Source organism: Triticum aestivum, chromosome 7D, assembly GCF_018294505.1.
Source record: "Triticum aestivum cultivar Chinese Spring chromosome 7D, IWGSC CS RefSeq v2.1, whole genome shotgun sequence".
In the NCBI taxonomy this organism is placed as follows: Eukaryota; Viridiplantae; Streptophyta; class Magnoliopsida; order Poales; family Poaceae; genus Triticum; species Triticum aestivum.
This window is the reverse complement of record NC_057814.1, coordinates 329,172,278-329,196,585: the sequence shown is the minus strand read 5'-3', so window position 1 is coordinate 329,196,585 and position 24,308 is coordinate 329,172,278. Positions and strand designations below refer to the sequence as shown.

The 24,308-nt window shown below is 48.5% G+C and overlaps 1 protein-coding gene across 1 annotated transcript; it reads right to left on the bottom strand.

Moving 5' to 3' along the window:
- Nucleotides 1-4,011: 4,011 nt before the first annotated feature.
- Nucleotides 4,012-22,653, bottom strand: LOC123165079 (ras-related protein RABA1f). The gene is made up of 2 exons (XM_044582706.1): nt 22,164-22,653; nt 4,012-4,820 (listed from the first exon to the last, which is right to left on the bottom strand). Exons 1-2 carry the CDS (start codon nt 22,379-22,381, stop codon nt 4,388-4,390), a joined length of 651 nt encoding a protein of 216 aa, XP_044438641.1. The 5' UTR covers nt 22,382-22,653; the 3' UTR covers nt 4,012-4,387.
- Nucleotides 22,654-24,308: the final 1,655 nt, after the last annotated feature.

Genomic DNA, 24,308 nt, shown 5'->3' with positions numbered 1-24,308 from the left:
ATGGTTAAGGTTTCCTAACCATAGACATGTGTTGTCACTTGATAACGGGATCACAACATTAGGGAGAATGATGTGATGAACAAGACCCATCCATTAGCTTAGCATATGATCGTTCAATTTATTGCAATTGCTTTCTTAATGTCAAATACATATTCCTTTGACTATGAGATCATGCAAGTCTCGGATACCAGAGGAATACCTTGTGTGCTATCAAACATCACAATGTAACTAGGTGATCATAAAGATGCTCTACAGGTATCTCCGAACGTGTATGTTGAGTTGGCATGGATCGAGATTAGGATTTGTCACTCCGTGTATCGGAGAGGTATCTCTGGGCCCTCTCGGTAATACACATCACAAGAAGCTTGCAAGCAAAGTGACTAAGGGGTTAGTTACGAGATGATGTATTACAGAGCGAGTAAAGAGACTTGCCGGTAACGAAATTGAACTAGGTATGAAGATACCGACGATCGAATCTCTAGCAAGCAACATACGGACAGACAAAGGGAATTATGTATGTTGTCATAAAGGTTCGACCGATAAAGATCTTCATAGAATATGTAGGAACCAATATGGGAATCCAAGTTCCGCTATTGGTTATTGGCCGGAGAGGCGTCTCGATCATGTCTACATCATTCTCGAACCCGTAGGGTCCGCACGCTTAACGTTCATTGACGATGTAGTATTATATGAGTTATATGAATTGGTGACCGAATGTTGTTCAGAGTCCCGGATGAGATCACGGACATGAAGAGGAGCTTCGGAATGGTCCGGAGGTAAAATTTGATATATCGGACGATGCTATTTGGTCACCGGAAAGGTTTCGAGATGTACCGGGTATTCATCGGGTCGCCGGAAGGGGTTCCGGGAGACCTACAGGAATTATATGGTCCTAATGGGCCAAGGGGAGGCACACACCAGCCCACAAGGGGCTAGCGCGCCCTCTCCCTGGCCGCCGGCCCTAGGGAAGGAAAGGGGGAGGGCTAGCCCCTCCTGCCTTCCCCTTCTCATGGGAGAAAGGAAAAGGGGGGCGCCACCCCCTCCTGCCTTTCCCCGCGCGCCTAAGAACGCAAGGGGGGCGCCTAGGGCAAGGCCCAAGGTGGTCGCCGGCCCCTTAGTGGAGCCCTAGGCTGCCTCCCCTCCTCCCCCACCTATATATATGAGAGGGAGGGGGCGCCACACAACCCACGACAATCTCTTAGCCGTGTGCGGCGCCCCTCTCCACAGTTTCGTCCTCCGTCTAGTTTCCCGCAGTGCACGGCAAAGCCCTGCAGGAACAAGTTCACCACCACCGTCACCACGCCGTCGTGCTGCCGAAACTCAACTACTACTTCGCCCGTCTTGCTGGATCAAGAAGGCGAGGACGTCATCGAGCTGAACGTGTGCTGAACGCGGAGGTGTCGTACATTCGGTACTTGATCGGTTCGATCGCGAAGGGACTACATCAACCGCGTTGATAAACGCTTTCGCTTTACGTTCTACGACGGTACGTAGACATACTATCCCCTCTCGTAGCTATGCATCTCCATGGATAGATCTTGCGAGTGCGTAGAAATTTTTTGTTTTCCATGCAACGTTCCCGAACCCTTAGGTACTCCATCCTTAAAAGAATAGTTTGCAAGCATGGTGGAGATTTCAGCTTCAGGTATTTTTGTTTTATTAGTAACAATATCTTTCATGTATTTGGAAAAAGGGCCATCTTTAAAATATTAGTCAAACGAGTACGGAAAAAGACTAGTAAGTTGTTATTCTGTGGTGAACTCTATGCGTGTTGTCCAATCTAAGAGCCCACGCAACATGATCTCAAGAACTAAACAGGTAGCACATATTGTTTAGGAAATCTGCGACCACTGACGTGATAGGTGGAGACATCTATGAGGACCAAAAATAATATGAGATAACGGTGATCCATTGAACTTAATGCATGGTTCCGGTTTAACGATCTTAATTGTGGAGACGACCACGATGTGGCAACGGCGAAGCAGGACCATATTATGGAATATAATCCCGCGAGGAGGAGTTCCATAACCCTAGGTGATCCACCTACTGAACAAGCAAATCAAATAATAAACTCATGATACAAGGTAACTGGTATTACAGTCGCACTGGCACACTTGATGTATACCATGATCCGAAGTCTCTCCGCGCCTAATCTATCCATTGCAGGAAAAACACTTTTACTTTCATTTCTATTTATGGTCTTTATCTTCAAGCTATTATTACTCCCGCTACAACCAACTCATCATATGCCCTATTCTGGTTTATCTAACTCTTGGAACACTAACAGCTTCTGCAGACTCACAAGCAGTTACTTCACATAAGAGTTGAGACAACTTGTGTGTGACAGAAATGTTATTCAAAAATATTCTCCTTCGCTCTTTATTGGTACAATTATTATTGGGATACTTACACCAAGGTGATCACTACCCTGTGTATCTTGCAGGCAATCACCTCCTCCTTGGCAACTTCCTTGGAGCAAGGAATACTTTCACCTCAACATCCATTCTAGTGTTAGGCTCAGTGGATGGATCTAAGAGGGTTTCTTTTTGGGTAGCACTTGACTCACCCGTTGGAACTTCTTCCTCCTCTGATGAAGGCTTGGAGGGATTTTCATTTGCGTTCCTCTGTGGAGACAAAATGACTTCTTTCTCAGACGCCTTCGCCTCTTCTACTTCGGGAGCCTTCTACTCCGATGGTGGTAATCATTATCAACTTCTTCTTTCTCAACATGCTTACCGGGAGAAACAACGATGTTTTCAGGAGCAGCCTCTTCTTTTTCTTGCCAAGCACTTGGCTCAGGAGGGATAATCACTTCATCTTCATCGGCAAAATGAAGTGTTTCTTTCCAGCTAAAAGGAGGGTGTATCTTTATTTGGAGCACTATGGCTCATTGGAACATTTCGGTTAACACAACCATCAGTCGACGATTAGTATTTTCCTTTGCCTTCTTTCGCTTTGCCTTCTGACGCTTTTCTGCAACAACCCTTCTCTTTTTTGCTTCAGCTTCAGCTTGGGCCGGAGAAGACAAATAGATCGGAAATCATACATAGCTACTTAATTATACAACAAAGAAACTTAAAGATTCAATAATATTCAGTGAACAATCTGATCATAAACTCAGAATTCATCAGATCCCAACAAACACACCATAGAATTACATCAGATTGATCCCAATCATTAAAGGAAGAAGGGGAACATGGCATTGAAGATCCCGAGAGAGAGAGAGAGAGAGAGAGAGAGAGAGAGAGAGAGAGAGAGAGAGAGAGCGCTACTACTATTGACTCGTAGGTCCCAAAGGAATTACTCACACATGGTCATGGAGGCAGCAAGGTTGATGAAGAGCCCTCGGCAATGTCTTCTCCCTCCGACATAACTCCGAAACAAGGCTCCGGATGGGATCTCTTCGTAACAGAGGCTTGCGGCGGCAATTAAATTCTTCTGGAGAAATGACGGATGGTTTCGATATTTATAGGAATTTATGAAGGTGGAATCAGGTCAAGGCGGTGCCCATGGGCCCCACATGGACAGGTGGTGCAGCCACCCCTAGTCGCGCCACGTGTCCATGTGGCTAGCTCCTGGCCCCTCTTGACGTCTCCAAGCTTCCAGTGTTTCTTGTTGCCAAAAAAATTGTGTTAAATCGCCAACATATTTTGACCTCCTAGATATTGGTTTCTCACGAAACAAAAAAATAAGCAGAAAACAGGAACCGGCACTCTATTAATAGGTTGGTCCATAAAAATAATATAAATTGCTATAAAAAGTATATAAAATGATAATATAATAACATTAAACAATCAAAAACTATAGATACATTTAAGACGTACCAACGACGCAGTTAAAAAAATGTGTTTTCAAACAAAACCCAAAAAATTGACGTCCACAATGAAACACTAATAAGTTATAAGATTAATTGGTAAATTAGGAATTTCTTTTAGCGCTCGAGATAGCATCCGCCTTCAGTCAAACCGACTTGTGCGGGAAAAATAATTAGCCGAGTCAACGGGCGATAGGTAATAATAGTATTCCTCCATAAGATTTACATTATGCCACTGATTAGCAAAATGTGAAGAATCATACAAACAAGATAACAACAGTTTCTCTCAAAAGAAAGGAGAAAGGGATGAAAGCTTCAGTTACACATACTTAATAGGGTACATACATAATCGATTGTGGAAGGGATCCTTGGCGTCCGATATGAACCAAGACTGCAACAATTAGGATACCATGACTGCCTCCAAAAAACGGCTGCTAGTTCTATTACTGCTAGTGTTTTATATCGTTTCCAACCCCCTGGGTTAAGTATGGGCCTCCAAAAGCACGCCCAAGACACAGCTACCCATCCATCAATGATAAACAAGGGCCCGGTATACTTTTCAAAGTCTACGGATTAGGATGAGCAGCATCCAGCCTTCTTTACGGCAGAGACATCGTCTTTGGACCCTACGTTGATGGTCTGCCCTCGTGGTGGAGCGGCAGGGTCGTCCCCGATGTCAAGAGCTTTCTTGCTGACCACTCGGTAGATCTGGGTTAACACCTCAGTGAAAGCGTCCTCTACATTCATGGACTCCAGGGCAGAGGTTTCCATGAAAAAGGTGTATTCCCTCTCCGCAAATGCCTTTGCATCCTCCACAGAGACAGCCCGCAAGTGGCGGAGGTCGGCCTTGTTGCCGACTAGCATGATCACAATGTTAGCATCGGTATGGTCCTTGAGCTCCTTCAGCCACCTCTCCACATTCTCGAAGGTCACATGGCGTGTCACATCATACACAACAAGCGCACCGACGGCTCCTCTGTAATATGCGCTTGTAATTGCACGATATCTGCAAAGGGATTGCAACAGTTATGTGTTATGCAAATGAGATATTAGCAATGTTGCAACCAGATTACAAAGAACTTCACAATTTGTAGTTGGACTTTCATAAGGAAAAAAAAACTGTTCTTTATAAAAAACATTACTTTTATATGAGTGGATAGGATGATACAGTGACTTCAGCACATAATGCCTTAACAATAGCAATTACAATACAACAATTGAGATACAGCCAATGCTTCAAAGGGTGAAAAATCAATATAAATAATCACAACAATCCATATAAAAAGGTTAAAATCCATTATGTCCATTTTCTACTCGAGGATGAAATGCCAACTGCCCAAATTAGCACTTGATTGAGGGCCTGTTTGGTACTGCTCCACTTCAGCAAAATCAGTTTTACTCCACCAAATCTACTTTGGAGCAGTTTCATACAGAAGTTGTAGGACTATCAAAGAGAATGTTTGGCTTCCATCTAGCTCCAGCTTCAAGAATGAGAAATTTGATGGAAAGGATCTATTTGATTGGATGAGGGGGGAGAAATGAAGGGGTATCCACTTACTGGTGGCAGTGGTGGGTAATTTCCCCCCAACTCCAGCTTCTAGAGTTTTTTGGAGCACCCCTTGAAGAGCTTCATAAAAAACTGTGAGATGTTCCCCAGATTCTAGTTTTTTTGCAGAGCGGCATATCGTGGAGCTACCCCGTTTGGTTTGTGTTTTCTGAAGCGAAGCTGAATTTTAAGGAGCAAAGCAGTCCCAAACAGGCTCATATTATGGATGCAAAGTCAGAGTTCAGACAAGTCTAACAGAAACAAGAATCAGCTTGCAGATACATATAACATATGGCCATAAAGGCTTGGATATCAATATTGCTCCAAAGAGACAACTAAGGATTATAAGCTATTAAGTTGAGGCAGTAGAATGCATTGACATATATGTTTCAAGAGACAAGCTAACACCGTTACTCACTTCAGTTCAAGGCAAAAAATAATTAGTATTAGTGCCAAGGAATTTTCGTCGGGTCTTAACAGCATGCTAGAACTAGTACGTGCGATTTGTTGTCAAGAAGTCGTCAGGATACCCGTAGATCTAGAACACAGGTAAAGGGGGACAGATGATTTACACAGGTTCAGACCCACAAGGTGGGTAAAAACCTTACTTCATGTCTTGCTCTTTTCTTATATATGAAGAATATCGAGGATTAAAATATCACGGTGTACCCGGCGAGTTAGGGAAACTCGGCGAGCTGTTGGTGATTTTGGCAGGAAGAGCCTGATATCTTCTATATGGTGCCTAGGCACTAGGTGGAAAAGGAGTGGATCCCCTTCTACATTGCCTCTGTTGCCCTTATATAGCGGTATGGATGGCTTCATGTCGGTGCGTACGGCGTATAGGGGCACGAGTTGGACTGGTGTTGATTTAGAACACATATAGCCTTCCCTACGTCGTAGAGAGCTTTCCCTGATATTGTGTCCTTGGATGAAAAGTCTCTTCCGTGTGGGTGGCGCTTCTCTTTGGTATGATAACTTGTCTGTAGATTTAGTGGGCCCCGTTGATACGGTGTTAGGTAATTCCACTTATCATCGGCAAGCCCCCCATCAGTATTCGTAATGGAGCTGGATCCGTGAGTAAGGTTGACATAGATACTCGCAGTCTTCAGCGGATGCTGCTACTTCCTTTGTCGCAGATGTTGCCTCTTGCTCGTCAGGGATGCAGAGTTGATCTTGGTCCTTGTCCTGTGCTTGACTCTTCATGTTCTTCAACGGCTGAGAATTCCTAAGTGTCCACCTGTTGCAGGGACGTGCTTTGGCGTGCCGGACCAGTGATAACTACGGGTGTTGATGTAATGTTGGCCTCGGGCTGAGACGCAATTGATTTGATAATGCGCTTCCGCTTCCCTCGGGGCCCGATACGGCACAATACTGCCTTTGATTCATTGGTTTGAGTAAATTGCAAAAAACCACCATAATTGGGGACCTTAATTCAGAAAACCTCCATCATTCGTTTTTTTTCAAAAAACCACCAATATTGTGGTGACAGTTTTCAAAAAACACTGATCGATCGACTATACCTGTTTAAGTAAAAACCTGACATCCGGGCACCATTGTCAGGTGCCACGTGGCCCAGGTTGAGACGGCGACCGTCACGCAAATACTAACAGCGTTAACGTGTTCGGGTTGACCAGTCAAAATCCCGTCTTGTGCCGCAGCGCATCCACGCCCGCACGCTAGTCGCTAGTTGATGCGGAGCATCCTACGATCATCTTCATGGACCTATCATCGTCTCATCAAGAGCCAAGAGGACCTATGACACGAGCACGAGCTAGAGCTCTCGAGAACGAGGTGACTTCCTTCCTTAGTGATATCACATATGATCCACTCGAGACATGGCTACTACCTAAGTCCGATATGCTATGCATGATTAGGTGTCAAGAGGAACCTCCCAAAGATGCACGTGAAGACGGACAAGCCGCCAAGTTCACCGATGAAGAGAACCGCCGGAAGGAGAAGAAGACAAGCTCCAGGGCCCAGACATCCGGCCCCAGCCCCGGACATCCGGCCGCTGGAGACATCTACTACAGCCACATCCCAGCCGCCAACATCTACAGGCCCCGGACATCCGGCCAGAAGCCCGGAAATCCGGCGCCACGCACCAGAACCTACAGAAGCTTTCGCCGTCAGCCCGGACATCTGGCCCCCTAGCCCGGACATCCGGCCCTCCCGAAGCCCCGGACATCCGGCCCGACGCCCGGACATCCGGCTCCGCCTGTCTGTGCACAGTGAAGGGCCGAAGCCCATGTACCTCTTCACCCCCCTAGACTATATATACTCCATCCCCTTCCTCTTTCTAGGGTTAGCATTGGTTAGCTCATAGTTGAGATAGAGCTTTGCTCATCCATTACGGATCTCCTCCTCGAGAGAGACTGCGGCCCCTCTTCGGAGAAGATCACCTTGGATTCAAGACCCCCTCTTGGGTGGCCCCCATCAAGACCTCCTCACGGAGAAGAACCGGTTACCTTTGTATCGTCCTTTGTTGACTTTGGATCTTGTATCTCACCTTTGTGTTCATCGATCTAGCGCATGTGTGATCTATTCTTGTTGGTTGAGTGATTTCTCTCGTGTTCCCCTCGTGTTTCCCTCGTGTTTCCCCTCGTGTTCATCGCGTTCTTCGTAGGGATCCGCTCCTTTCGTGAAAGATCGGCCATCTAGGGTTCCACCCTACATCATCTTGGTATCATGAGCCACGTTGATCACGATTTCGGAGCCCCCTCTCTTTGTTTTCTAGCTTGATTTTGTTGTTTTTCGTCCTAATCCGAAAATTGCCCCACAAAAATAGCCCCAATTTTTTTGTGATTTGTTGGTGTGATGAAGTTTTGTTGGATTTGATCCGCGGATTTCGTGTGTTGCAGGTAGATCTAGCTTTTCCCCACCTTTTCCCCATTTCCATCCACAAAATCTTCCGAATTTTGCCCCGGATTTGACCTCTCCACGCGGTGTTCTTCGAGTTCGTCCACGGATCCCGAGCCCGGACATCCGGCCCGACAGCCCGGACATCCGGCCTTCAGCCCAGACATCCGGCCCCTGACAGCATCACTTCCATCCTCCACTCCGCTTTCCGCCTAACCCTCGCCAAATTTTGTCCCGGTGCCCACATACACTTCCGCATACCACCACCACTTCCGCATAGCACCACCATAGCCCTTTCCCGCTACCAACTCCGACAATTTTGACCCGTTTTGCTTTGAGAATTTGAGTTGTGGTTTCCGTGTCCTATTGTGTTTCGGCTATCTAGGTACGGTTCGGCATCAACATCACCACCGCTCATCTTCGCCAAGGACTACTACGAACGGCTACATCACAATTGTGGTATCAACCTCACCTTGGTATCACTTTGGTATCGTGATATCATCATACTCTCTTGCATTTGCATTGATAACCCCATAGCCTTACTTTTGCGTAGCTTACCCATCGAGACTAGCCTTTGAGTATTGCCGGCAACGTGACTTGTGCACATTAGTGATCATACTTCCCATAGCATACATACCATCATCGTGTTGCATATCTTGGTATCATCTCTTGTGTCACAAAGTTGTCTTCGCATACACAATTGCTATCTTGGTTCGTGAAGCATTGCATGAGAAAAGAGCTCAAACAACAAAGAGCCAAACAAGCTTTTAAGCAAAAGAAGAAAGATAAGCAAAGAGCTTATAAGCAAGAACCATAGCATCATACAACATTAAGATTGTCATACTCGATCATCTTGGATCAAAGCATAGAAACATCATACATATAGCATACTTGGGATAGAAGTCGTTGCATTTTTGCTTAGTAGGTTGTGCACAAGTTCGTATCCGCCTATTGTGCAATCGTGCTAGCGTCTCTCTAGTGTTGTGCAACAAGAGCATCTTGGTGGATTCCACATTTTGGCTCATCCTTGGTTGCCCAACCCCACTTATCTATTTGCGTGTGTGTTTCCGTGTACCATATCTTGCTATTGGTCTACTTGTTGCATTTACAAGTTGCGAATCTTTTCCAACATTATTGAGTCTCACTTACAATTGCATCAAATTTTGTGCCACCATCCTAACCAAGCTCCACCATAAGCTTTTACTTGTGTAGGTGTGAGAACCGACAAGAATTGGTACCAATTGTGCTATTTCCTTGCTACACATTGGAGTGATCTTTGATCCATTTTCAACATCGGTCAAGGTACATTTGGTATTGGTTCTTCTCTTTCTCCCACTCACATATCTTTGTTTGGAATGATGGATAGGCCAAGTACTTCTACCAACCCACTCTTCTTGGAGCAAGACGACGACATGTCATCCTACGTCACCAAGACTCAACTATTTGGTGCACATCGGGCTTTGCATCAAGAACAACTTGCTTTGGGCGACCGCATCGACAATCTCGCCACCGACCTACGACAATCCGAGCAACGTACAAGAGACTACTTCGACACATCCATGAGTTCCCTCAAAGAAGATATCCGAACCATGATGGTCCGCTCTTCTACAACTTCGTCCTCGTCAAGACGGAGCCGCTCAAGTCGACACTCCGACGACACTATCTCCGGTTCAAGTACACCGACATCGAACACTCTTCGTCGTGCCGCGCGTCAAGACCGTCAAGCTAACCGCAATCCTCTACACGACACCGACTCTCAAGAGCATCGACATCGTCAAAACCAAGCTGCTTTCGCACAAGCACAAGAACGGCAACGCCAACGACAACAAGAACAAGAGGAGCGAGCGCGACAACATCAAGATGCACAAGACGCCGAGGCGCAACGTCAAGAACAACAACTACGTGAAGCTCAAGCACTTGAGGCGCAACGTGCCCTTCAAGATTCAAGTCGTGCCGTAGCCAATCGAGGCCGACAAGCTCGACTACATCAAGAAGCACTTCGCGACGAAGCTCAAGAAAGGATTTACCAAGCACGTGTGCATCGACAAGCTCCTCGTCAAGATCGACAAGCTCCTCCTCAAGCGAGACAAGAACGTCAAGTCCATCGAGAGCAAGAAGACAATGGACCCCCTCCTCGCCAAGAGCAACATGAGGTCGACAACCCTCCTCGCCAAGAGCAACATGAGGAAGACAACCCTCCTCGCCAAGAGCAACATGAGATTGTCAATCCTCACCGACATGGGCGTCATCATCCCCGACCCCAACACAATGAAGAGCAACGATATGGCAAGCTAAAGTTCACCATGCCCAAGTTTACCGGAAGCAATGACCCCGAAGAGTACATATCATGGGCATTGAAGGTTGACAAAATCTTCCGCTTGCACAACTACGAAGAAGAGAAGAAGATCGCAATGGCATCCCTCGAATTCCAAGACTACGTCCTCATTTGGTGGGAACAAGTCATTGAGCGCCGAGCGGCAAGAGGTGAACCACCCATCACCACTTGGGCACAAATGAAGGATGTCATGAGAGCACGATTCGTGCCAAACTACTACAACCGCGACCTCTTCAAGAAACTCCAACAACTCAAGCAAGGAACCAAGAGCGTTGAAGAGTACTACAAGGAAATGGAGATTGCCATGATACGAGCCAATGTCAAAGAAGATGATGAGCAAACTATGGCACGTTTCTTGAATGGACTCAATCACCCTATCAAGAAGATTGCCGACTTCCAACCATACTCGAACCTCATCGAGCTAGTGCATCAAGCTACCAAAGCGGAACGGCAAGTACAAGACGACTTCAAGTATGCCAAGTTCTCATCCAAGTCCTACGGCTTCTCCAACAATCAAGCTTCGACGACTCTACCACCTTCTACCTTCAACCAAGCCATCTACAAGCAACGGCGACAAGTCAAGTTACAAGAAAGCTTCATCATCATCTACCCCAACCGATGAGACCATCAAGACGAGTTCCTTCAAATGCTTCACATGCGGAGGCCGAGGCCACAAGTCTTTCGAGTGCACAAACAACGCACCATGATCCTCAGACGACGACGGAACATATGACTCAATAAGTGAAGGAGAAATGGAAGCTCTTGAGCAAGTGGCCATGCACCGACAAGTGAACATGAAGAAGAAGATGATCACATCTTTTGTGACGAAGACTCAAGTCCCGCTCTTGTTGTCTCCAAGGTCTTGACTCTTCAACATCAACAAGACGAAGATCAAAGATGCCATATCTTCCACACAAAAGGCCGGCATCAATGGACGGTCCGTCAAGGTCATCATCGATGGACGGGAGTTGCCATAACTTGCAAGTGAAGAACTATGCTCCAAACTCTAATTGGTCAAGATGAAGCACCCGCACCCCTACAAGGTTCAATGGCTAAGCGACACCGGCACCATACAAGTCGAGCATAGAGTACAAGTCTCTTTCAAGATCGGCGCCTATGAAGACACTTTGGAGTGTGATGTCCTTCCGATGACCGTGTGCCACCTCCTTCTTGGACGGCCATGGCAATTTGACCGAGGTGTCATTCACAATGGGCGTACAAATCACTATAGCTTCAAGATGAAAGGGAAAGAGTTTGTGCTACGTCCTATGTCTCCAAGCCAAGTGCTCGCCGACAAGCAAAACACCCATCGTGGAGAGAATAGTGAGAGAGCGAACCACCAAAAAGAGAGTGAGCGCCACAAGCCCAAATTGAGTGCCTCCACGATGAGCGACAAGAAAAACTTAGTTCTCTTTGCCACCAAACGTGAGATGAGAGAAGTGTGTGAGAACCCATCCAGTGTCCTACACTATGTCCTATTGTGCAAGGACGAGGCACCAAAAGCTAACACCTCTCACAATCTTCCTCTAGTGTTATCTTCTTTATTGCAGGAATTCCAAGATGTTTTCCCCGATGAGCTACCTCCGGGTCTACCTCCACTACGAGGCATTGAGCACCGAATCGATCTCATCCCCGGAGCGCCGCTTCCAAACAAAGCTCCCTACCGCGTCAACCCCGAAGAAACCAAAGAAATACAAAGGCAAGTAAAGCATCTCATAGATCATGGACATGTGCGTGAAAGTTTGAGTCCTTGTGCCGTACCGGTCATTCTTGTGCCAAAACGAGACGGTAGCTTTCGCATGTGTTCCGATTGTAGACCTATCAATGCTATCACCGTTCGTATAGGTACCCCATTCCACGCCTTGATGATATGCTTGATGAACTTAGCGGTGCCACTATCTTTTCCAAAATTGATCTTAAAAGTGGTTACTATCAAATCCGCATACAAGAGGGTGATGAATGGAAAACCGCTTTCAAAACAAAGTTTGGTCTATATGAGTGGTTAGTCATGCCTATGGGTTTATCGGAAGCACCCGGTACCTTCATGCGTCTTATGCATTATGTGTTTCGCCCTTACATTGGTGAATTTGTTGTTGTCTACTTTGATGATATCCTTGTGTTTAGCAAATCTCTCAAAGAGCATGTCACCCACCTTCGCACCGTGCTACAAACTCTTCGAAAAGAGCAACTTTATGCTAATATGGAAAAATGCCTATTTGGTGTTGATAAGCTTGTTTTCTTGGGTTTCGTAGTATCTTCTAAGGGTGTTCATGTTGATGAATCTAAGATCAATGCTATTAAAACTTGGCCCCAACCAACCAATTTGCAACAAGTGCGTAGTTTTCTTGGTTTAGCCGGTTTCTACCGTAGATTTGTGAAGGATTTTAGCACCATTGCTTCACCTTTGCATGCTTTGAGTAAGAAAAATGCACCGTTTGTTTGGGGAACATCCCAAGATATCGCTTTCAATGAGCTTAAGAATTTGCTTACTCATGCTCCCGTGCTTGCATTACCCAATTTTGACAAACCTTTTGAAATTCATTGCGATGCTAGTGGTAATGGCATAGGAGGTGTGTTAACGCAAGAGAAGCGCCCCATTGCATACTTTAGTGAGAAACTCTCCGGAGCGCAACTCAATTACCCCATCTATGACAAAGAGCTATATGCTTTAGTGCGAGTTTTGCATGAATGGGAACATTACCTTCGCCCTCATGAGTTCATCATCCATACCGACCATGAAACGCTTAAATACCTTAAGGGTCAAACTAAGTTGAACAAGCGTCATGCTAAGTGGAGTGAGTTTATTGAGTCTTTTCCTTATGTCATCAAGTATATTAAAGGTAAGGAAAATGTTGTGGCGGATGCGCTTTCCCGTATTTGCATGCTTGTTACTCAACTTGAATTGAATGTCATTGGCTTTGAGCACATAAAAGACTTGTATGAGCATGATCCTACTTTTGCTATTCCTTATGCCAAGTGTTTGACGCATCCATTCTTGGGAACGCTACTACATCAAAGATGGATATCTTATGAGAGCTAACAAACTTTGCATCCCCGAGTCCTCTCTTCGCTTGTTGCTTTTGCAGGAATCTCATGGAGGCGGACTCATGGGACACTTTGGACGCGACAAGACATTTGCTACGCTCTCCAAGAACTACTTTTGGCCCAAGATGTTTCGCGACGTCAATCGCTTCACCAACCGATGCTCTACATGTCGCAAAGCTAAGTCTAAAGCCCAATCTCATGGCCTTTACATGCCACTTCCAATTCCATATCAACCATGGGAAGATATTAGCATGGATTTTGTGCTTGGTTTGCCTAGAACTAGAAATGGCAAGGATTCCGTTTTTGTTGTTGTGGACCGATTCTCCAAAATGGCTCATTTCATTCCTTGCAACAAGATAGACGATGCTTCACATGTTGCAAATTTGTTTTGTAGGGAAATCTTGCGCCTTCATGGAGTGCCAAAGACGATTGTCTCGGACCGCGACGTCAAGTTCTTGAGTTACTTTTGGAAGACCTTGTGCGCCAAGCTCGGAATCAAGCTTTTGTTCTCTTCGGCATACCATCCACAAACCGACGGCCAAACGGAGGTGACGAACCGCACGCTCTCCACTCTACTACGCGTGTTGATAAAGAAGAACATCAAGGAGTGGGAGGAGTGCCTACCTATCGCCGAGTACGCCTACAATCGTGCAAGACATTCGACTACCGGCAAGTCCCCCTTCGAGGTCGTCTATGGCTTCAACCCATTGTCACCATTGGACATTCTACCTCTACCGCTACAAGAGCGCACAAACATGGACGCGAGTGCCCGAGTCAACTTCCTCAAGAAGATGCATGAAGATACAAGGCACACCATCGAGCGCCAAGTACAACGACTCGCGACCAAGCTCAACGTCAACAAGCAACCCATGATTTCAATGTTGGAGATCTTGTGTGGCTACACCTTCGCAAGGACCGTTTCCCCAACGAGCGCAAGTCCAAACTTCTACCACGAGCCGATGGACCCTTCAAGGTGCTTGCACGCTACAACAACAACGCATACAAGATCGACATCCCACGCGACAAGTACTCCGTGAGCGACATCTTCAACATCAAAGATCTCTCCCCGTACCATGGTGATGAGGATTTCGATCCGAGGTCGGATCTTTCCCAAGGGAGGGGAGATGATGCGGAGCATCCTACGATCATCCCCATGGACCTACCATCGTCTCATCAAGAGCCAAGAGGACCTATGACACGAGCACGAGCTAGAGCTCTCGAGAACGAGGTGACTTCCTTCCTTAGTGATATCACATATGATCCACTCGAGACATGGCTACTACCTAAGTCCGATATGCTATGCATGATTAGGTGTCAAGAGGAACCTCCCGAGGATGCACGTGAAGACGGACAAGCCGCCAAGTTCACGGATGAAGAGAACCGCCGGAAGGAGAAGAAGACAGCTCCAGGGCCCGGACATCCGGCCCCAGCCCGGACATCCGGCCGCTGGAGACATCTACTACAGCCACATCCCAGCCGCCCAACATCTACAGGCCCCGGACATCCGGCCCGAGCCCGGGCATCCGGCCAGAAGCCCGGAAATCCGGCGCCACGCACCAGAACCTACAGAAGCTTTCGCCGTCAGCCCGGACATCCGGCCCCCTAGCCCGGACATCCGGCCCCTCCCGAAGCCCCGGACATCCGGCCCGACGCCCGGACATCCGGCTCCGCCTGTCTGCGCACAGTGAAGGGCCGAAGCCCATGTACCTCTTCGCCCCCCTAGACTATATATACTCCATCCCCTTCCTCTTTCTAGGGTTAGCATTGGTTTAGCTCATAGTTGAGATAGAGCTTTGCTCATCCATTACGGATCTCCTCCTCGAGAGAGACTGCGGCCCCTCTTCGGAGAAGATCACCTTGGATTCAAGACCCCCTCTTGGGTGGCCCCCATCAAGACCTCCTCACGGAGAAGAACCGGTTACCTTTGTATCGTCCTTTGTTGACTTTGGATCTTGTATCTCACCTTTGTGTTCATCGATCTAGCGCATGTGTGATCTATTCTTGTTGGTTGAGTGATTTCTCTCGTGTTCCCCTCGTGTTTCCCCTCGTGTTCATTGCGTTCTTCTTAGGGATCCGCTCCTTTCGTGAAAGATCGGCCATCTAGGGTTCCACCCTACATCACTAGTCCATCGCCGCCGCCCGCCGCCCGCCCCCCGCAGCACCGCTGCCCGTCCATCGCCGCCGCCTCCCTACCCCTATGGCGCGCCGCCACCACCTGCTCCTGGCCGTCCGCCCTTCCACGGAGGCGCCTCGCTGAACGGCCCTGCTCGGCCCCGGCGATGCCGATGCCGTCGCTGCAGTGCCCTTCTGCACGCGAGCTCCGGCTCCTCCGTAGCCTCTCTTCGCCGCGGCCGGCTCGCCTCTCGTGGGAAGCCAACAACCCCGGTCAGCCCTGCTACGGCCGCGGGTCGCCTGGCCTTGCCTCACTGCCGGCGACAGGGAGCGCCCTCAGCCTACGAAAGACGACGCGGCAGAGCCGCACCTTGGCAGGGCCCGCTCGGCTATGGCACGCTGTGGTGTGCAACTGCTTCAAGGAGGTCGGGACCTTCGTGCACCAGGAGGTGGTCGGCACAGTGGCGCAGGTGGCATGGATACCGAATGGCAGATGGCGAAAGTGAAGATGGTGAGCTCGTGGGGGAGGCTTTGGCCTAAAATTGACGTGGTGTTAGCTCGAGGGGAGTGAGATGATGTCAGAGACAGGATTAATTTGAAGCGGAGCTCACTATGGCGGCCCAATTGAGCTCATCTCCGAGGTGGGAGCTCACGGCCGGAGCCGGAGAAGAAGAGCTCGAGATGGGGAAATGGCATTGGGGGAGAAGGGCAGGGGCGGCGCTCAAGGGCGTGCTCACGCCGGCGGCAGGGGCGGACCGTGCACAAGGGGGCGTTGGCCGCGGGCTGAGCAACACTGCCGGCAGCAAGCTCTCCGACGAGCTCGCGAGCTGCTCGACGAAATGCCAGAGAAGGGATGGAGAGAGAGGGGAGATGCTGACAAGTGGGCCTATACCAACTTAACAGTCCATGTGACGCTGTTGACTTTCCTTGCCACGTCATCACTTACATATGGGACCCAATTGTTAGGTTTCGCGTCAATTAACTCTAATCCATTCATCAGTGTTTTTTGAAAACTGTCACCACAATGTTGGTGATTTTTAAAAAAAAAATCGAATGATGGCGGTTTTTGGAATTAGGGTCCTCAATTGTGGTGGTTTTTTGTAATTTACTCCATTGGTTTCCACGTTGAATTAATACGGTTTTGGAAAAAAAATCCCCTGCTTTAGATTGCGATCTAGGAGTTTATTTGCCCTTTTATCCTCTACCCGGCAGCATTATCGTTGCATGTTCTTCTTTCTTTCTCTTGTTCTTCCTGACCTCTATGACGCGACGTGTGGGTGTTAGCTCTCTTGCTCACAGTGTCGGTTTCTCTTCCAACTCGCGCGGGATGGTGTGGCCCTCTCCTTCCATTACCATGTTTCGTCCATCGAGCAGATGCACTAGCTTGGTTGTCTCCCCAGTGACGTTAGTTTCCAAGCGCCTTGCTCGGTCAATGTCCCCTTGGTCGGGTGAAACAGTGGTGATTGCGGATGCTTCTTGTTACGGGATTGCCTTCCTCTTCCCTCCTCCGTGAGGCAGTTGCTTGATCTCTACCGCATCGCCCTGATCCATATCTCCCCTTGTTCTTTTCTTACTTTAAACATCTTCGCTGACTTATGCAAGGCCTATGTCGGTATTGGGCCCAATCTCTCCTTCCAATACTTCTACTATCTAGGTAGAATAGATCATCCTTCCCATTCAAGGCATGGATGTTCTTTTCATCCTCGCTTAGATCATGTCTTTCTTCCTATCTCTAGGAGGTCTCCATCCTAGGCTTTCCCTCAATATGGATTCACTGCAAGAAAGGGATCTCATGATCCTTCGTTTAATAATTATCTGCTAAAGCCCACTCCTTTCTAGAGATCGGACATTGTCCAAGATAACGAGGTGATGAGCCTTCTTATTGCTTTTCAAGAGTTTGAGGCTCATGGTCTTACCGGTGTCCACGTCATTGAGGATTTTACTCAGCGTCGCCTTCACCCTCCCCCTCTTAAGCTCAAATTTCAGCCTTCCTGGTACTTTGTCACTGGTGAATACTAAAGACTCTAGGCCCGTAATGGTTTCTTTTTTCAAAAAAAGTTCCTATTTCTCGTCGAAGAAATGTCTCAAATGGATCATTAAACTCTCCAATGTGTAGATGAAGAGGTTATGGGAGATGATCTTTGACAATTCATCGTCAGAGGGGGAAGAAGATGATGAATTTGAGTTGGTGGCTGCAGCGGTGTCTATGGAGGAGGATTTCAGGAGACCGAGGCATGGTTCTCAGATTGGTCGAAGGATGTTTCTTCAAGATAGGATCGTGGGTCATGATGGTCTAGTGTTTGTCAAATGCGGTATATGCCCCTCACTATTTTTGGCGCCGATTCCGCATGCACCGAGATCTCTTCGACACCATTGCAAGAGTTGTGGAGAAACATGATCCTTGGTTTCAACCAAGAAGGAATGCAGCGGGAGCAACAAGTGCAAGTCCATTGTTGAAGATTACAGCAACCGTGTGAGACCTTGCTTAAGGATGTTCGGTTGATGTCATCAATGACTATGTTCGCATTGAGATCTCATCCTGGCCAGGGATGCTTAGGTCAACTGACTATATGCATTGGATATGGAAGAATTGTATGGTCACATGGCAAGATCCAACCATCGTTCTTGAGGCAATTGCATCACATGATCTCTGGATTTGGCACACATACTTCAGGATGTCTGGCTCTCACAATGATCTCAATGTCTGGCAGCGATCTCTTTTTGCAAGGCTTGTTGTCGGTGACAATCCACCTTGCAACTATGTTGTCAATGACCATGAGTAAAACATGGGATACTACCTTGCCTATGCCATATATCCTCCATGGGCCATCCACCGCCCTAAAGGCAACAAGAGATCTCACTTTGCAACGTGCCAAGAATCTGCTAGAAAGGACGTTGAGAGAGTTTTTGGTGTGCTTCAAAGACGTCTTGCGATTGTCCATGGCCCTACTGAGTATTGGAAGCTTGAGACCATGTGGAGATCATGGCAACATGTGTTATGTTGCACAATATGATCGTCAAGGATGAGAGAGAGAGGACCCAGAGGACTTTCGGTATCTCTACAATGGTGTCCCGATGGAGCCAAAACATAACCTAAACAAGATCGAAGCATTCCTCCAAACACACCGTGAGATCGAGAGGCAAGAAGCTCGCAACAAACTTCCAAAACATTTTATTGTGTTAGAGATATGTTTGGTAGTTAGAGATTGTCCGGGATTAGATAGGAATTGTTTCCATCTTATCTCTAGGAGGCGTCTTGCCCTCCGAGTTTTGTACCCAATATATACTCGCCCTCGAGGCTCAATAATATCATCCAACGCATTACATCGATTCCACCAATCCATCTCTATCCCTTCTAACATGGTATAAGCCTAATCTCGACCCAAAACCCTAGCCGTCGTCGCTTCCGCACCGCGCCGCCCCCGGGGCGGTCGGTCTCCATGATCGCCGCCGGGGCCGCGCCGCCCATGCCTAGGGTTCGTGTGCCGGTCATGTAGATCGGCTGCCCTAGGGAGAGTCTTTTTCCCAATCCTTGATCCTTGATCCGGGTTTTTCTCTCTCACGTCGGTCATCTTGATCAGCGCTTCTTTTTTGATTTTCCGATCTAAGATCGGTTTGCGTCGCTCACCGCCGTTCGTCATCTACAATCAAGGATTACGAGTCGACGAGTCGTTGAGTCGTTCCGAGGTTGAGACTCATAGACTAGTCGGACTAGTCTTAGACTAGTGCTAGACTAGTCGACAAAGTACTGTAGTAGTCAACTACTAATACCTAGTAGTAGTATGTAGTAAACTGTACAGCACATTACAGTATATATATATATATATACAATAAAACCAGCAGTGCTAGCCAACGCTCGCCAGGCCTAGCCCAGTGCCGCTCAGCACGCCACCCCCAGCTGGCCCATTTGGGCCCAAGTAGCCAGCGTACTTAGCCTACTTCCCATCCCAGCCTCTGTAACCCTAGCTCCCGATCGATCCCGTCGCCGCCGCTTGTGCCATCACGCACAAAAGCACGCGCGCACGCGCACGACCCGCGCCTCCACCGCCGCCACAGGCGAGCCCGCCGACCACCGCCGTGCCTCTTCTCCTCTCTCTCTCTCTCTTCCTTCTTTCTTGTCACAGGCCGCACGCGCCTATGTGGCACGGCCATGGCCGCCGCCCGAGCACGAGCTCCGGCCAGCTGCCGCGCCTTGCATCGCCATCCGCCGTCCCGGCGGAGGGTCAGTGGGTGCTGGTGGTGGCCTCGTCCAGGCGACTCGTTCTCATAGCTCGCTCTCCAATTTTCCCCTCCCAAATTTGAGTCGAGCGACTCAAACAGCAGGACTAGTCCAGACTAGTCTCTCGACCGCTCGACTCATCGAATTAGTCTACACGAGATTCGCAGTCGACACCACAGTTGCGACTCATGGACTAGTCCATCGACTAGTCTCGAATAGTCCTTCGACTCGTAATCAGTGTCTACAATGCATGTCTACTTCATCGACTCCGACGGAATCGGCTGCCACACCACGCCTGTGGCCTTACGCGCGCGTCAGGTTCGCTGGTATGGCCGTCGGTCCTGCGATCACCTGTCGTGATGGTCGTGTCACCCGCAACCACTCACGCGCCCTGTGCGGCGCGAGGTTAGCTGCAGGCGCATCCGCTGGCCCATTGATGCACGTCTCGTGGCCTTTGTGCAGGTTGTGTTCTCATTGGCCGCTCATGCTTCTTGGCTAGCTGTTCGTGCACTTTGGCTTATGCAGGTGAAGGCTGTTCCCGTGCGTCCGCGTCCAGATCAGCCTTCGTGTACATATCATCGTCATCAAGTACGCATTCCTCTCCGTCGATTGAGCAACAGACTGCAGCTGCGTCGTCCCTTCGGGCCGCAGCATCGCCATTTCATGGTTCTCCCACGGCTCCATCGACCCGCGCGCTGCCGCTGCGTCACCCCGAGGCCGTCCGCCCCAGGCCGTTCCCGTGGCTCCACCGACCCTCGCGTTGCTATTGCGTCGCCCCACCGGGTCGTAGCGAGCGTGGCACACGGTCCCTGTCGCTGCCCCATGGTTCTCCCCACGGCAGCACCGACCCGCGCGCTACCGCTGCGTCGCCCCTTCGAGCCGTAGTGCCGTGGCCCGCAGTCTACTTCGCCGCCCCGAGGCCGCCGCTCCAAGCCGTCCTCGTGGCGTCACCGACCCTCGCGCTGTCGCTGTGTCGCCCCATCGGGCCGTAGCGTGCGTGGCACGCAGTCCCTGCTGCCGCCCTGAGGTCTTCCCCGCCGTCGCCGACTCGCGCGCTGCCGCTGCGTCGCCCCTTTGGGCCATAGCACCGTGGCACGCGGTCCACTTCGCCGTCCACGCGCGTCGACTTCTGTGTGGTATGCGCCGCACACTTCCTACGTGCTGGAACGCCACTGTCCGCGCTGGTCTTCGGCACGCTGTCGGGTTCTTCCTCGCCTACATCGAGCACCGCGGCCGCGCTCCTAACCTAGCCGCCGCCGCCGCGCTTCTTCCCGGTCCACGGCAACTACCTCGACACCGGCCACCCCGACTCGGCATCGACCACGGCGTCCCTCGCACGGCTACCTCGACCACTACTACACCACCCTACGCTCTCGGCACCATCGACATCGGCACAAAGGGCTATCACCTCGCTTGAGCAACTCTGTCGGCTTCCTTTACAGTCAACACGTCCGCAACGCGACACCGTCCACGACGCTCCCGCTACGACTACGGGCGGATGTCAGCTAGTCGGCTGCTATTCTCTCCAGTCTGACCGTCTACAACGCTCCTGTTGTTCGCAACGCTACCACTACGACTGCGGGGGGATGTTAGAGATACATTTGGTAATTAGAGATTGTCCGAGATTAGATAGGAATTGTTTCCATCTTATCTCTAGGAAGCGTCTTGCCCTCCAAGTCTTGTACCCAATATATACTCGCCCTCGAGGCTCAATAATATCATCCAACGCATTTCATCGATTCCACCAATCCATCTCTATCCCTTCTAACATTGAGCACCATTGGCGACTTCATAGCACTTGATTCTTGTGTTTTTATCATGTTTATTTGAATTCTTAGTTCATTTGGACCGTATGTTGTGTTAGAATTTGGATGGTTAAGTTTGAGAATATAAAATTTGATGTGTATTTGACTTCTGAGGTATAGAATTAACATGTTGTGATCAGTTTGGAAACGGTTGGATGAACTGGCAAAAGAAAATTTTGAAGGGATTAAGTTCTAGGCAATCTACTCGATGAAGAAAAGTTTATAATCCCCTTAAAATCATAAATTTTGGGGATAGGAGGTACGTTTTGGCATTATAGGTCAGGGGGATCTGCTAGAGATGCTCTAACCCAATCACCGTATAAAATTGAACACAAGCCTGTTGCGGGCAAGCAGTAGCCTGGGGAATTAAAAAATCGAAGCAAAATGCAAATGATTCATCATAATCACGATAAGAGAAGAGAGGAACCTACCTCTCTTGGCCAGCGGTATCCCAGATCTGCGCCTTGACGACCTTATCGTCGACCCTAATGCTCCTGGTGGCGAACTCGACCCCGATTGTGGACTTTGACTCCAGGCTGAACTCGTTGCGCGTGAACCGGGTGAGGAGGTTGGATTTCCCGACGCCCGAGTCGCCGATGAGCACCACCTTGAAGAGGTAGTCGTAGTCGTCGTCCGCCCGGTACGCCATTCTTTGGTTTCGCCGCGGTGGTCACGGGCCAGGCCCTCGTACGTTCGTCCTCCCCTTCGTCCTCGCAGAATCGGTCAAGCCACCCGCTCTTCCCGCGGATGGCAGCTCGGAGGTGGCTTCTGGGGCCGTCGGCGGCGGCGCGCGCTTATCGGAGTTACAGCAACGGGATGGGGTGGTGGGAGGAGGAGGAGGCGCCGCGGAGAACGTTCTTGGAATGGCAAGGGGCAGGAAGGACTGCTCGGACGAGCGAGAGAACGAGCGTTGCTGACACGTCATCACGTGTGGAGCTTCACAAGGCGGACGCAGCTGGACGGCGCGGCGGGGCGTGCATGCTCCGCGGATCACAAATTTTCGTATAAAAGTAGGTAACTGCAACGCGGCATATACCTATTTTAATAGTTTAACATCAAAATCAATTTTATTTTTTTGTCTTCTTCACCACTGTCTTCATTTCTCCGCCTCCCCAATTGAAGCCCGCCACCTCTATCAACGATGCATCCGGCTCACAATCCCTCCCTCCACCCCCACTCAAACCCATACTTAAATTTTTAGGAAGGATAATGTCTCATATTTGGCCTCTATCATGGCATCCAATCAACTCATCTCCCCGGCGTATTATCAAGAGATTATAGTGTATTATATTTGCCACCACAATAGATGAAAATAATGTCATGGAAATCGATCAATCACATTCACATGACAAATCGATCAATCACAGTCACATAACAAACCATGTACATTTAACTTCTCATTATATTAATTCACTTACGGTAGGAGGTTCTTCTACTATTCAGGTTAAAAAATAGCTTTTAAGCCATTTAATCAAGTAAGAATAAATTGAACGTCGTTCCTTTTTAGCAGAAAGGTATTCGACGTTGTGAGAACCAGTAACAAGGACCTTTATCCTTTATATTAACTAAGATCTACTCCATGAGCGCTTAAGATATTCAAATACAATGTTGTGACATCGCCTTCAGCTTCAGCTAATTATCATAGTCTTTTAGTATACCTTATTCAAAATTATCATTCAATGGAATCATATTTCATAATATTATGCAATGAAACAATGAAAAAAAATTACTAAATAAATTGAACAGAGATTGTTAAAATTATTTTCATGAACCAAATAAATGCATACTCATATTACAGTACAAGGAATTTCTGAATTAAACTTTTTTTACAGATTTACGAGTACACTAAAAAGTTCCCCCTGATCACAAAGCCGTCATACGTGCCAACCAAGTTCTTCCACTTTCGGACTCGCTGCCGATAATGCAAAGGTTATCCCTCTTCATATTTCATAAACATAATTACGTAGAGATCATGTTTAGCTTCTTCAAATGATTGCATTAATTAGAACGAGATTGTTTGAAGAAATGTCTAAGTTTGGATTTAACCATGCTACGAATGAATTAAATTTCTCTCTCTAATACGCATGAATCATACATACATATGTTTCCCAATTAAAAAACACACAAAAAATGTTTTTCTTGTTACCGGAGGTGAATCCTTGTTTCCTGTTGATTGCCACCCCAGAGGAGTTCCATACAATTGCAGGAAAACAACGTGAGATTCTTGACTGAAACTTACGATCGAGTTGTGGTTTAAATCTACCAAGAGTTTATATGGCACGTTCCCTGCTGCAGAAAATACAAGGCCGATGCTAGGCGTAAGCCGACTAATAGCTCGTACCTATAAGCCGCCTTCATAATCGTTCGATCGTGCATATCATAGCCGTTCGCTTCGATGTCTCGTGGATCGCAAATCCCCTTCCACGCACACTTTCCTCCGCAGGCATCACCATGCAGCGCCCCAAAGGTTGCGCTCCAGGCATGCCTACCAGCACGGCGGCGCACCGGCGATGCCCTCCGCGGCCCTGCCTTGCAGCATGCACTCGACGACGCCTAGCAACACTTGCATCACCGCC

Coding starts and splice junctions, on each gene's coding strand:
- LOC123165079 (XM_044582706.1), bottom strand. CDS start 22,381: ATGGCGTACCGGGCGGACGACGACTACGACTACCTCTTCAAGGTGGTG. Junction 4,821..22,163: donor GATACCGCTGGCCAAGAGAG/GTAGGTTCCTCT, acceptor ATCCCTTTGCAG/ATATCGTGCAATTACAAGCG.